Here is a 14,352-nt window from a genome sequence, read left to right as displayed (position 1 = left end):
CACAGCCTCCAATCCAACAACCGGCAGTAAGAAAGGAACAGGCAAGATTTGCTGTACTACTTGTACATTAGATTGACCAAGAAAGAAACCAAGTCAATCCATGCAAGCACATACTTTGCACATATCCATTCACGCCCAATAGAGACCGCCTGATAAGACTGCTCCAGTCGCCTGCAAGGGACCATCAAATGTCACTCTCACATGCATCTTTACTCACAGCACCAAGTCATCAACCCGAGCCGATTCAACAAATACACCAGTCAGCAACGGTCAATCTCATTGGCTTTCGATTCATCACTTTCAAATTAATACCGAAAAAGCAACAACCTAGAAATCAAGCATCTCCATGCTTATTTTTCCTCCAACATACACACACACGACTTCAGCCCAACACGCCCCTCGTAAAAAGGAAACCATTGTGATGAAAGATCCCCGGCCAGCCTTGTTTTTGTTTTTTCTCTTCTCTTCCGAGCTAATGAATTCTTCTTCACGACTTTCGATGCGAGGCGTCCTCCTACTACCAGGGGACGGGGGGACCGCAGAAACTGAAAAGAGGCAAACGGGAAAAGAGCACAAAGGGTAATTATTTCCCCTCAAGTAAAGAGAAAAAAAGCGAACGAGTAGAGGATATCGAGTAGATTTCGTCGTGAAACAAACAAACAAAATGTCAAGACCGATTTCGCGGTTGTCGTTTTAAGCGAATTGTTGTTGCCAGGCTTTTGCCGCCTCGTCTCTGTACCCTTTGCGTACACATAACCAAATTACTTCCGTCGTATCGATCGATCCTTTGTGCGTGTTCTCATAATGCTCCCTGCCGTGACAATAAAAAAGAAAAAACATGGCTACTCTCATCTCATCGGCCAGTGCCTGCATCCCCCTAATATCGGGTCTCCAAGACACGGCGGCACCCAAAGGCGCATATTCTTAGGCGACAAGACCCTTCTTGGACTGCGTATTTTCAAGCCGCGGTTAGAACGCAACGTAAGGAGTTGTCTCGTCGGGACAGACTCACCAGGTGCTCCCAGAGCTTCGTTGTCAACGTATCCGGCATGGTGTACAGATCGATGGAGAATTCGCCAGCTTCAAACAAGTTATTCACTACAATTCCAAACGAGAGCATCAACACAGGGGTTGGACAAGTTCAAAAGACGGAAAGGAGATGGGGGTAATTCAGTAAATCGAGGAATGGGCAAAGGTGCATGCTGGTCCAAGGACTCACCTTCAACGTCACTTCGGATATACGTATCAGGGCCCTTGTTCTCGTTAATGAGCTGAATGACGCGCAGCAGGTCCTCCTCCTCGAGCTTCTCGAGAGCCTCAGCAATCTTCTCGTAGTCGTACTTCTGAGCGCCCTTCTTGCCCGCGAGGCCCTTCTTCTTAGGCCGTTCTTCATCGGAAGGCAAGGGGCCCGTCTCGCGAAGCCTCTCCTGCAGTGCCTGGGAAGGGTTCTTGAAGACGACGGTGTGCGTGACCTCGTACTTTTCCTTTTGGAAATTCAGGTCGTGGATGATGGGAGCCAGCTTGGTCTTTTCCGTGGTGTAGAGGTCGATGCCAATCTCAAACTCACCCCAACCCTCGTTGGAGCAGATGAAGGGGGGCTTGGTGAAGGCTGAAGTAGGTAATTCATGTCAGAGAGCTGTGGAAGGCGTCCACGGCAAGGTCAGACTTACTCTGGACGGGGTTCTCGAATGTGGGGTGCAGGTTGTAGACAACCTTGGTGAAGACATCGGCGGGCCGCTCATTGCCATCCTCATCTAGAAGGTGAAGCCGCAAGCTCCATTGCCGCATAGGAAACTCCTGCACGGGAGAAGGCTTGTCGCTGCAGCATTAGGTCAGCATGAGGCACTACACGAGACCCAGCAAGAGCAGACAGAGGAGCCGAGCCATGAGACTCAAGTCTCTTCCGCGAGAGAAGAGAAATAAAAACGCAGTGCTGGCGGAGGGAACACGGTCAAAAACTCACATGACGTGCTGGTCCGTAACGACCTTGACTTTCCTCTGTTGCTCGTCAGCCCCAAGCCTCGCAGTAATCGCCAGCTTCGCAGCGCGCGGCGCCCCTCTGCGAATCGGCATCGTGAAAAACAGTAATGAGAGCGGTTTCAAATAGGAAACGAGAAAACGAAAGAAAAAAAGACGGCACTGCCTGCTGCGCAGATGGGCAGACGAGAAAACAGCCTATCCTTGACGATGGAAAACGCGCCGACGAAGCAAGCAAGCAGAGAGAAGGTGCGTATGTTGACCGAGAGACCAACGAGAGGAGAGAGCGTAGAAGCAGCATGGCCATCGCGTTGAAAAAGAAACCGAACAATGCCCATTCAATCGAAGATGCCAAGTGTCTGGCAAAAAAAGAATCCAGCCGGCAGGCAGTTGGCGAAATCGTCTTCCGTCACGAATTTTCTCGGCCCGCCGCAAGTCCGTCGCGATTGTAAAAAGCCCTCCTCTCAAAAACACACACACAACAACATCATCCCTTCTCTGCGAAGCTGCTCCTCGGGGGTCCTGCGTCTGTGCTCCCCTTTCACGGCGCAAGAAGAAAAAAGGGCATATTCGGCATGATCCGACGAATTATAAAAACCGTGTCCAATTGGACAAGCAACAAAACGAACACGAGAAGGAGAGAGAGAGGGGGGAGAAAAACCGCTGCGTGTAAAAACTCACCTCGACCAACATGATGCAATCGTTTTTCCTGGAATCCCTCCCTCGAAAACCGTTCTATTACGGGAAATAGATAATGGAGATGGTTGCAAATAATAAAAAAAAAACTCCGGGGCGGAAAAAAAAAAGGATGATACAAAAAAAAAAAAAAAGTATAAACTACAGAGACAAGCCTTACTGCGGCCCTTGTCCTGTCCTGTCCCAGTTCCTGTCTCGTCCTTGTCAGACACAACACACACACTCACGGCACAAACACACGCAAGCAAGCAAGCACACAAACACGCAAGCCAACCGAGAGAGGGAATAAAAAAAGGGGTGCAGAAACAGCGAGCGAAAGGGGTGACGAGAGAACGCACTTCGAATTGTTTTCGTCTTTCGAAAAAAATAATCCCGATGCCGGAACTCGCACTTCAGCGGGAAAATGTTCTTTTTTCTTGTTTCTTCCAACAGCTCGTTTTATTTGGGGGGGGTTGAAGGGAGAGTGCAAAAAGGCAACGACTAAGAGAAAAAAAAGGCTGGTGTGAGGCTGTTCCCTTGTTTTCCGCCCAGCTCAAGCCACTCAACTTGTGCCGCGTCTTCCAGGCAGGCAGGCTCACCTCTTTCTCAGTCCCTTTTCCTCTCTCTTCTATTTTTTTTTTTCTCCTCCTACCGGTTCCACCCTTGGGTATAAAATAGAACCTGAGCAAGGGCCCGGCCATCCGCCGTTTCGGAGCTAAGGCTGCTTAGGCCCCCCCTCCCTTCCCTTGCAGCTGGGATGGAAACTTTGCGTGCTGTTGCTTCGCTGTTGATTGTGTGGACAGTGGACAGTGGACAGTGGACAAGCACCAGCTCCGGCGTACTCCGTCATAGCTGGGCAGATCGGACGGAATCGAATCTTTTGCCATCGCATCGGCGCGCTAAGCCTGGGCCGAACAGCTGCGAAGAAAGAGGACGGACGGAAATGCCGCGAATTAGAGTATTCGGGATTTCGAGTCTGGATTCTGTACTCTTATTTGGACAACAACATTCCATATTCTGTATTCTGGATTTGACATGTGCTGCTTTCTTCCGTCTTTTCTTCATCTCCATCTTCCACAGGCACCAGCTTGTGTCTCCATGATGCAATCATATGGGGCGTAGAAAATACCCGAGTGCATCGGCTGCACAAGCGTCAAGCCATGCGCATTGTAGCATCTTGGCGCAATGCCTCATTCCATTCTCCCTCCGGCATCTACATCTGCAGCCGCCAAATACCTGCTGTACTGCTACTGCTACTACGACATTTGTGCCCTTGTGTAAAACAAATCTCCCATGCCGCAAGCAGACTCTTGATTACCTCACTCTCAAAACCACTCTACCACATACTCTCTACTTGAAATCATTCACTCTACTCATCATACATCACGCACTGCTCCTCTTGTGGTATCAACTTTTTATTCTTTCAGGGTGCTCTACTATCAAATGCCATTATTCGCTCTCCCCTCTAGGCATGCACCACTTGGTGCTCATTTCCCGGGGGGCTCTCCAGTCTCCGTGATCCAGATCGACTCTCTCTGGGCTACATCGACTTAGTACAGAGGCTCATATCGATCCATCTGTCGCGCGCGTGTTTGTGTACGGGTATGGTGTTGTCATGTTGTGTGTTGTGATGGGGCGTGGGGTGTGTAAGGTTCAAGCATCGCCGTGTTTAATTCAACGGCTGATACGGCGTAGTGATGGGGGGAAATTATGGTTCGAGAAGCGGCAAGCATTGATTTGGGGTTGACGGTCGGGTCAAGGGAGTATCGGCTTGAGCAGTCATTCTACTCCTCCTTCTTCTCCTCCTCCTCGTCGGCGGCCTGGAAGAGGTGGGCGCTGTCCTTTTGCGCCTTCAGGAAGGCATCCCGGAACTGGTTGGCGTCTGCAAATCATCATGTTAGTGAATATTCACGCTGGCCAGCGTTAAAGCACAAGTCTTGACATACTGTCGGAGTTGGCGAATCGGATAGCAAGAGTCACAGCCTCGGGCTCTCCCTCGCTGACATCAGCGGCAGCGTTCCACACCCAGCTTCGATCAGAGCCAACGTTGGGCGACAGCGTGATCTCGGGGACAACTGCGCGCACCTGTTAGTAAACCTAGTCCCTTTCTCCGTAGCCGTACGCCCGATCATGCGTGGGGCGACTGGGGGAAACGTAGATGTGGGGGAAAGAAACAACGTACTGTAGTGGTTGGCGCAGACCTTGAGGGTCTTCTCTCGTCGCATCACCAGTCGGACCTTGGCGTTCTCCTTGTGCTTGAGCAGCCTGACATCGCCAGTTCCTCGCTCCTTCCACTCGCCGGCGGTAGCGGGGGCCTCCTCGCCCTCCTTCTTGGCGGCCTTGACGAACTTGAACAGCTTGGCGCGCATTTTGAAGAGCTGCTCCTCAGACTCCTCGTTGGTCTTGACCTCGACCTTCTCGGTCAGCTTGACGACGGGCTCGAAGTGGACGTCCTCGCTCTCGGGGGCCTCGTCCTATCGACACGTTGTCAGCTGGGAGGGGATTTCCATAGAGAGATGTACCGCATTTTTCGCAGCTTACCTCCTCGCCCTTGGCCTCGCGCTGGGCCTTTGCGCTTCCGGAGTTGTCGCCACGGTCCTCGTCCTCCTTCTTTTCCTTCTTTTCGCCGCCGCCGAACATGGAGAAGACGGAGGAGGCGGTCACAGAGGCGGGAGCCTAGATAGAAGCCGCGGGTCAGCACAAAAACGATGGACGACATGTAGGCGATATCCCGCAACGGCCGAACCGACAAAAGACCGGCGATCGATCGGAAGGGGGGACAAAGCAAGCAGATGTTTATGGGAGTCGTACCTCAGTGGTGGTCTGCTCGACCTTGGGCTCGGTAGCGTCAGTGGAAGACATTTTGGAAATGTGAGGATCGGTCGGATGTCGAAAAGAAAGGATTCTGGTTCCGTGAATAAGCAAGGTTAGTCGTTTTTGCAAAAACCCAAAAAATATATGCTGTCAAGCAAACGTCCTGTCGTGGTGGCGTAGCGGGGTGACAGCGAGAAGAGTCAAGGGGGGCCGTTCCCCCTCCCTCCTCGCCAAAAAAACGCGGGCGCTTCGCAAAAAGACAAACTCACCGAAAGCTGGACAAAAAATGGGACCAAGTATCGCTGGCGATGGACTTTTGTCGCAAGAAGAAGAAGAAGAAAGAGGCAGGTTATTGTATGTTTCTGTACCTGGTTCTGCCTAGCGGGACGGAGGTTTGGGTTTAAAAAAAAAAACAAGGTGGTGGTTGGTGGTTTTCCGCGCGAGGGGCTTGTGGTTCTGCCTGGCTTGCTGCCCCTCCCTTCCATGCTGTTCTGAGTGGCGGGGCTGATTTTTTATTTTTTCTTCCACTCATTTCCCTGGACTCACTAACCTGCAGCGGCACCTGTTTCTTTTGGGACGGGCCATGTCGCGAGACGGCTGTTTATGGTGGGAGGGTACTTTTAGTCTATTTCTTATTGGTATTAATTCACGATGCTAGAGCTGATGCTATCAAGTATAGAGCCCCTTTTGTACATTGCGTGCATCTAAGGTATCTAGGTAAATAGACATGCTGGGTGGCGACATTTGTTGTGTATTTGCCGTCTTCACTGCCCCTCACAGCCTACCTGTATGCAAGTAATACTCGTCTTACTGGAGACAGCATTTTCACAGCTCAGGCAGCATACAGGCTGTACTAATGCGAGGTACCTTACAGACAGTGAATAAAATACACGGCACGTGGTTCTGAGCCATTTAACGGCCCAAAGAACGTGGGAAATCACGGGAGTGCTGCGCTGGGGGTGATCAAGTGACACACACTATCAAATATCCACGACTTATTAGGTACCTAGAGATGACCCCCAAATAGGTACTACTAGTATGTAGACATGTAAATAGACGCCTCTCACAATTCTGACATGTCTCAGAGCCAAAAGGTAAATGGTATTATAAGTCTCATTGTATATAAGATATCAACGACATACGCAGGCAAAGTAAAGTAGCTCGTGTATTTGCGTTTGCCATAGAATCAACTGCCATTTCCCTTTCGCATCACAATCACAACCTGAAAAGACAAACAAGTATGATAAGACAAGCCAAGTAAAAGGTCAAATCCATAAACTCCGTCCATCCATTCCAACCTGTTTCTGTTCATTCAAGTTCATTAATACATATGCCCAATCCTTGCGGATTTCCGTGGTTGCAAAATAGGAAAGTTGAGGGGGGAACAAAAAAAAAAAAGAAAAAAGATAAATCAACCACGTAAAAGCAGGGTGCCCTCATGGTGAGCCTTTGCACTGCTCGTGCGAATTCTCTCGGCATGCTGACCTGCCCCTCAGCTTGGACCACAGTCGTGAGGCCGGATCCGCCAGCTTCTCGTGGACAACCCTTTTGGCCTGCTTCGACTTCTTCGCGGCGGCTGCGATCTTGGCGGCGGCTGCATGTCTAGCTGCTGCTGCGCGCTTGATGGCTGCTGCATGTCTGGCTGCTGCTGCTTGTTTGGCCGCGGCGGCATGTTTGGCGGCTGCTGCGTGTTTGTCGGCTGCGTACGACTTGGCCTTGCGCAAGTACTCATCGTGCTCCTCCTCACTGCCAAAGGCCTGCAGCCACCAAAGTTTGGCCGACAATTGGGCGTCAAGGAGCTGCAGCTGAAGGTGGTTCTGCACATCTTCCACCGAAGGTAGATTCTCCGTAGCTTGCTGCGTAATCTCGTCAATCTTGCTGGTGATGCCTTGAGCGGCTTCATCAAACTGAATCTTGGCCGTTGACACGAGATTGTCCAGCTGCTGCCGCACATCTACAAAGTTGGCAAAGCTGGCGCCAAATGTCTTTGAGACCGTCTCGGTGACTGTTTGGCAAACGTTTTGGCATGCCGAGCCCAGTGACTGCTTGGCATTCTCAATACGCCGCTCTGCTTCCTGAGCAGCAGCTGGTACGAGGCCGGAGAGATCCTGGGCGAGGAGGGCAAGATGCTTTGTTCGCTCCAGAGCGCCCTCCATCAAGCCCTTGCCAAAGTGGACCTTAACAACTTTGTGAATCTTGGGGCGGCATTTAGCTTCGAGAATGACGCTGACGACGCCGTGGGCTTCCCTCTTGGCAAACTTTAGGCGGAGACCCTCATCCACCAGAGACATGGTGGTATCAACAGGGCCGTCTCCTCTCTTGGCAGTCACAGTCACGCACTCCTTGGCCAACCATGTCTTCTTGATGCTGTTGGGAATGTGAATCAAAATATCATTGTGTGCTTCGGCAGTGAATGACACAACCGGCGTCTTGGCGCCGAATATCCAGTCGTCTGACTGAGCCTCTCCAATGGGCATCAATGCCACGCCATTGGTCGATGAAGGGACGAGACTGCTACTGCTGGAAGTTGATGACAATGCCGTCGAAGAGGTGAGATAGGATGTAGTTGTGACAGTTGCCGTGATGGATGGCGGCATTTGAACGTCTGGCGGAGCCGACTTGGATGCTGGCGCGTAGAAAATGGGGAGCACCACGAGGATGACGAGGACAAACACGAAGCCAGGAAAGGCACCCCATGTTGTCTCGACAAAAAATTCCTTGATCTGAGATTCGAATTGCCAAAGCTCAGACATCTTCTTCTTGAAGGATTTTTTCTCAAAATCGGCAGGTCTCTCGATGACTCGGCTGGCCTCGGGAGTGGGAAACGATGGAGTTCCCAGACTCTGCTGCGTGTATTCGAGCGATGATTGAGAATATACTTCATCAAACATGGGGAAGGGCTCGGTCTTGTTGGAGTCGTCGTGTGTTATTTGAGACTCGGCCAGCACAATGTCCTCGTGAACCGAGTCTTCATCGTCTTCCTCGTCCTCAGTCTCGTCGCGGTCGGACGATGCGCCGGCCATGTCGGCGTCATCCACGGCAGACTCGGTCTCGTATGAATCGTCTGATTCCGCCAGGCTATGGACATCGTCTGGGCGAGGAATGTCGAGCGAGCCGACGGACTCGCTGATGGACCCGGAATAGTGGCCGTCCTGGGACTCTTCCGTGTCGGTGCTCGGGCCCGAGACGATCTCGTAGGTTGATTCGGACATGCTATTGTCGTCGGCCGGTGCAGCGAGATCCATCATGTTGGGGTTGCTGCTCGATATCCAATTTGCAAGCTGCGTGTTGCCCTGCGGCCTGGGAAATCGGAGGGTGGGCTCAGAGGCAGAGAGGCCTGCAGCTGCGGGAGTTTGTGTCGTCGCCGATGGCGAGAGTGTCGAGGGCGGTGCTGGCAGAGAGCTCGAAGGGTTGCTCGAAGGGTTGCTCAGGCGGGCAAGCAAAGTATCGCGACGGCGAAGCTGCGTTTCACGCTGTTCCATCACGAAGTGACTGTGGTCAGTTCGAGGACCATCTCACGCACCCAGGCGATGACTCGTCGACAGGCCCATGAATCAACAATCAACAGGCTGCGGGTAACTGGCAACTGGTAACTGGTTTGAGGGCGGCGAGGAGGACAGTGGCAGTGGTCTTGGGTGAATGGAGGGGAGAAGAAGGCGGGGAGGGGTTGAGCTTGGATGAATGGAGAGTGAGGTCACAGGCCAACAGCTTTGCAATGAAACAACTAACCACGGCGGAAGTGCAGAAGCAGAAGAAGAGCTCCCAAAAGGACGGGAGAGAAGTATAAAAAAAGGCAAGTCAAAAAAGAGTCTTGACCCCGTCGCAACACAAGAAAATCCACAGAATAGAATAGGCCCGAGTGGTGAAGCTGGATGTGGTAGCGCCGTGCTCCAGGGATAGCTTTGAGGCTGAGTTGATGCCTGCGGGAACCCGAGGCTGCCTGATGGCGCTGTGGATATAGCGGTTTAGCGGTTTAGCGGTTTAGCAGGCTCTCTAGCTGCTACGAATGGCGCTGGAGCGGGTGGGGTTGGCTGCTGAATTGAGTCCCGATGTCCTCTGGCAGCACCGCGCGTGACCTGGAACGACGAGGGAATTGCTCAGGGTTGTAAGATGGATGGAGTTGGGGGTGGAGATGGAGATGGAGATGGACTGGAGGATGGTGAGATGGAGCAAGGTAGGTCGTCTCACGTGAAGATTATGCAGTCTGTTCTACGGCTGTGATTTGATTCGACTCGACGGGCAGCAGAAGGACCAAAGGGATGGACAGGATGGAGAGAGAAGGGGAAGAGGGCGAATGAAGCAAGAAGAAAGAGGTAAGACGAGGCTTCATCTGCCTGACTGAGATGGATGGTGGGGTCGCCGCTTGAGTGGCGGACGAGGCTTTTCACGGTTTTTGATGGAATCAAGGCCAAGAGAATGATAGTTGGGCCGTTGTCCAGCTTGACTTTTGATTTAGCTTTCCAGTGAATGCGAACGGAACCTATGTATTTTGTGGAATCAACATGAGAGGCTACTGTACAGCTGCGACATGGAACATCATCAAACGCAAGCACCAGCCGATGCTCAATACTCAATATCAAACAGGCGGAGACGAGGCTAAAATAAGTCTGCATCCATCTGCAGCTTGTGGTGGTGAGGCTTGCAAGGAACCAAGTGTCATGCGTAAGGCAATGTAATCCAAGTGAGGGGTCACTGTGTGTATCCGACCCCTCTGAATTTACACGTTGGGCGTTGAAGGCTTGCAATCTATAAACTTAGCATCATCTCCATCGCCAATTTACATATTTTCTCTTGCCAAAATAGCATCTCCAGCAGAATCCAGCGCAGTCCAGAAGAAAAACAAGCAAACATACAAACCACCACAACTCCCCTAACTCGCCCTCACACATCCATCCCCCGTCCCTCCATCCTTCTCGACATCAAAGCATCATCGCTGTCCCGACATGTGCTCGCTTCATACGTCAGTGCCTCTCTTCCCACTGTGGACCCTCTCCATCTCCATCTTCCATTCCCGCCATCCCGAGCTTCCAGTCTCCGCCAGGCGGGGCCCTTTTTCGATGCGGGGAGCCCATAAAAAAAGGCATTTGATTTTTGGAATATTGGCTACATGATGATGGCTGTTTCTTGTACTCTCGTGGCCAGATTTCGCTTCTTCTCAGATGGTTGGAACTTGCGACATTTTGCATCAAGTACTCCGTACATGGAAAGTATATAGACGAGCCACTTCAAGCCCAACCAGCCCAACCAGCCCAACGAAATTCTGTTGCAGAACCACACGGCCTCCGAATAAGCCCATTCTCATAGCATCGAAGCTTGCTAGGCCTCATATGCATCAATTAGATCAATCGAGTTGCGCCACGGCCCAGGCGTCTTTGTTACGCTTACGTACTACCTCTCACGCATGCAGCAACAGGTACACAGAATCACCACATTAGAACAGACAGCAGTACAGTAGCTGGCATAATTCAAGATAAGGTATGCAATTGTGATTTCATATTTGCCAATGTCGCTTCGGCATTTGGCCAGCCTTATCTACCAAGTGCCCACCGTCAAAATCTGTCATAACCATCGCCCCCCATGCATAGCCCGTCATATCCTGGCATGTGAAAAAGCGAACAAAAAAAAAAGGCAAAGAGAAAAACGAGAAGGCGTTCCCACATTCCGACATTATACGCGTGCCGCTCCCCGTCTAAAGTTTTTATTTCCCATCCCCCGGTCTCCGCAAACTCCGTGTTGGCCGAAGCAAAAAGAAAAAACAGAACAAAAACAAAGCAAAAATGGCGGAAATAGATAGGACCAGTTCCGAAGCAGGGATCTGGTCCGCTGTTGGGGGACGGCAGCCATCACAACCCGCCAAGGGGTAAAGTCTATCCCAAGTCCATGATCCCAGTAGCCAAGAAGAAGAAATTCGAAGAAGTGGGGTATCTTCACAAAAATGTTGTGGCACGGAAGATCGTGCCGGCAGCCGGGGGTCAGTCAGGAGGCTGAGACAAGCAGACGGCGATTTTCCAAGGCATGATGCTATCCGAGTAGGCTGCCGTCGGTTCTAACCGAAGCGAGCCGCTGATTAATATAATGGCGTACAAAATGAAGAGATGAAAAAGAAGGCAAGCGAGATGCAGAGTGGTTTATAGTATGCAAATTATTATGCAGATTCAGCTTCACAGCACGCCGTGCTTCTTGAGGACCTTTTCCAGAGACTCGGCGCCAAAGTGCTCGTCATCTGGCATCATCTCAATAATGCCAGTGAGGTTAGCAAACAGGTCTCCCTGGTTTCGATAGGCCAAAAGAGCAGGCACCGCGGCATTGTCGAATTCAATATCCTCATAGTGGACCTTGACGAAATGAACTGATGGGTTGGACTTGACCAGTGGCAGCAGCACTGATTCGATTGCTGACGAGACCTCGCTCTGGACAACCAATGTTAGAGTACTGTCATGTCAAGATGGGTACAACGGGAGCTCTTTACCTCGTGATCGTAGACAAAGACAACAACGGTCGTCTCTCTGTTCACCTTTTCGATGGCATCCAGGTACCCCAAGGCATCTACCTCATCCATGCGGCCATAGATCCGCGTGCTGGGGCTTGTCCTTCTGGTGCGAATAGACTGGCCGGCTTCCTTTTCGAGCTCCTGTCTCCGGGCCTCTCTCCACTGGCTCAAAAACAGCTCTTCCTCGTCGTCATCACCACCGCTGAAGATGGCCTCTTCGCTCTCGCTCTCGCTTTGTTTGTCGCTTGAGCGGGGGGCACCAAAGACGCTCTTGCGAACGGACATGGCTCGGTTTCTCCATTTCGTCTTGCGGGCAGATTCATAGCTTCTGGCATCGGCAATGACGCCTTTGACACCGGTGGAACGGCCGCTGTCAAATGACGCGGGGGGGAGCTTAAGCTCGGCAGCGGCAGTAGGCATTCTCATGGCTTCCTCGATTCTGGCGTTGCGATATTGTTCTTCCTCAGAGAGGTCAGATCCGTGGTGGGAGTCGGCGTCGTCACGGTCTTCAGGGTGAAGGGTTTCACGATGGGTATTGTTGGCGACAAGTCTGTCGAATTCTTCTTGTGCTTCAGTGGTCATATTGGGCAAAAGGCTCGGGCACGAGCGGGCGACTGATGGTGGTTATATAGATGGGTGGTTGATGAAGTGTACGAGCAACTGTAAGCTCGAACCAGCGGGCAGAGAAGAAACGAACTTGGCCAGGCCTGTCAAGTGAGCCGACGACGTGTGCGGGAGGGGCGTGTGGGAACTGTCGACTGGCTTTCGGGCAGCGCGTTTCTCGAAGAAGCGGAGCAAAGCAGCAAGGGGGTGAGACAGCAGAGTCTTTTTCTTCAATGTGATTAGCTCAAGAAAGACGCTTGGATCAAGCAGCGAAGAGGCGCGAAAAGATGGGAAGAAATAGAAACGTCGGCGAGAGCGAAGAGAGAGTCGAGTGGACGGCAGACGGGGCCCCTGACACGACGCACGCCCCCCTTTTTTGATGCGACAAGCGGTTTCAGCAGGCAGATCGAAGCATGCGAGCTACCAGGGGGGGGATCCAGTGGGCAGGGCTCAGCACGAGATCAAGCAGTCGCAGTGCCGAGTCTGGCGGGTTTCAAAGCGAGGAGAAGAGAGGACCGGGTTCGTGATTGGCGAAGTCGGAGTTGTGGTGGATAGAATGTGCATATGCTGTGTACAAAGTGTGGGCAGAGGTGGAAGAAGTGGAAGAAGTGGAAGAAGTGGCGCGCGGGGGCTGTGGCGCTGGTGTATTTTGGTGGCTTGATGCTGTGATTGAGCCCTACAACACCAAAAGCTCAGGCGTCCGTTACAGCAACACAATACAGCAACATCCAGGCATTCCCACACATTGGAAGTCAGAATCAGAACGCAATTGAAGCTACATGGATGCTCTTCTCTACTGATCAGCTGAACCAATACCAAGTACAATACCAAGCACAATACAGCACTCAGCTCCGGAGCTCATCCTCAGCTCGACTCCGTCTAGACTCTCTACGGAGTACTCCGTCTTCATGGAAGCATTGATCCTCGACAAGGCTGAAGAGTGATCAAACGCCGACATTGTGACGACAGGGCCCCCCCTTGCCCTCTCTTGCTATCACTCGGCCAATGCGGTCATGCCAGAAAGCTGAATGACGCCCATGATTCCCACTCTCGTCCTGCACCCCGGAGTTGCCAGACTCTCTTTTTTGCCCAAAGCCCGGGGTTGGACATGTGGGCTCCTCGTCGAACCACCGGCGCTAAGAAAACGGACGACTGACGGCTGAGCCTCGCATTGAGGCAGTCGATTTCGTCTCTCTGAGCTCTGCTGTTATTAATGCCACGACAAGAACCGGATCTGCGACTAGCCCATGCCCAAATGCACAAGCAAGCATTACACAGACGGAGATGACATTTTCTCCGCTGATTTATGCGTCTTTTAGGAAGTCGACACATGGGCCTGGCTGACTGGATAGAAAATGTTTGGAATGTTTGGAAGGATTTCTGGACCCTCCCCGCATGCCACGTCTTGCATGGCAGGTTAATTTCGAGTGGTGTGTGCTATTCCTGGGCGGGCAAGGATGTCGAGAATATTCGTGATTGGGCGGCTGAGTCTGCTCGCGACAGCCTTTCATGCGCATGACGACCAGCTCGGGAACAGGTACGAATTCGACAGCCGTGGTCGGCTAGCAAAAACCCTGGGGGGGGCTTCGGAGAGGCGGTATGTTTCAACAGCTTGACCAGCCCTATCTCCATCTTGGAAGACGGTGAGAGTCTGGGATGGCGGTTTGGCTGACGTGGTCCGTTGCGAGCAGCAGCTTACTGCGTCTGTACCTGCGCATGGGATGACGGCGTTGGTTCCGAAATGGTAAGCTGATGACCAACAGCAGAGTTGCAATATACGAGTACTACCGCGA

The 14,352-nt window shown here is 52.0% G+C and overlaps 4 protein-coding genes across 4 annotated transcripts; all 4 read right to left on the bottom strand.

Moving 5' to 3' along the window:
- Positions 1 to 287: 287 nt before the first annotated feature.
- Positions 288 to 2,725, bottom strand: TRIVIDRAFT_89721 (uncharacterized protein; the record flags this gene model as incomplete). Its single annotated transcript, XM_014098524.1, has 6 exons — positions 288 to 948; positions 1,013 to 1,098; positions 1,220 to 1,609; positions 1,671 to 1,819; positions 1,964 to 1,998; positions 2,659 to 2,725. The coding sequence occupies 6 exons, from the start codon at positions 2,668 to 2,670 to the stop codon at positions 925 to 927; spliced, it is 696 nt and encodes a 231-aa protein (XP_013953999.1).
- Positions 2,726 to 4,053: 1,328 nt separating this feature from the next.
- TRIVIDRAFT_89722 (uncharacterized protein) lies at positions 4,054 to 5,857 on the bottom strand (the record flags this gene model as incomplete). Its single annotated transcript, XM_014098523.1, has 6 exons — positions 4,054 to 4,534; positions 4,599 to 4,727; positions 4,835 to 5,126; positions 5,194 to 5,328; positions 5,464 to 5,557; positions 5,736 to 5,857. The coding sequence occupies 5 exons, from the start codon at positions 5,512 to 5,514 to the stop codon at positions 4,437 to 4,439; spliced, it is 705 nt and encodes a 234-aa protein (XP_013953998.1).
- A 1,045-nt stretch (positions 5,858 to 6,902) lies between these two features.
- On the bottom strand, positions 6,903 to 8,948 carry TRIVIDRAFT_155810 (uncharacterized protein; the record flags this gene model as incomplete). Its single annotated transcript, XM_014098522.1, has 2 exons — positions 6,903 to 7,930; positions 8,159 to 8,948. 2 exons carry the CDS (start codon positions 8,946 to 8,948, stop codon positions 6,903 to 6,905), a joined length of 1,818 nt encoding a protein of 605 aa, XP_013953997.1.
- A 2,679-nt stretch (positions 8,949 to 11,627) lies between these two features.
- On the bottom strand, positions 11,628 to 12,538 carry TRIVIDRAFT_46818 (putative phosducin; the record flags this gene model as incomplete). The annotated part of the gene is made up of 2 exons (XM_014098521.1): positions 11,628 to 11,876; positions 11,936 to 12,538. The coding sequence occupies 2 exons, from the start codon at positions 12,536 to 12,538 to the stop codon at positions 11,628 to 11,630; spliced, it is 852 nt and encodes a 283-aa protein (XP_013953996.1).
- Between the last annotated feature and the right edge of the window lie 1,814 nt (positions 12,539 to 14,352).

The sequence above is a fragment of the Trichoderma virens genome (assembly GCF_000170995.1).
Source record: "Trichoderma virens Gv29-8 chromosome Unknown TRIVIscaffold_82, whole genome shotgun sequence".
Classification (NCBI taxonomy): domain Eukaryota; kingdom Fungi; phylum Ascomycota; class Sordariomycetes; order Hypocreales; family Hypocreaceae; genus Trichoderma; species Trichoderma virens.
This window is presented reverse-complemented; position numbering and strand designations above follow the sequence as displayed.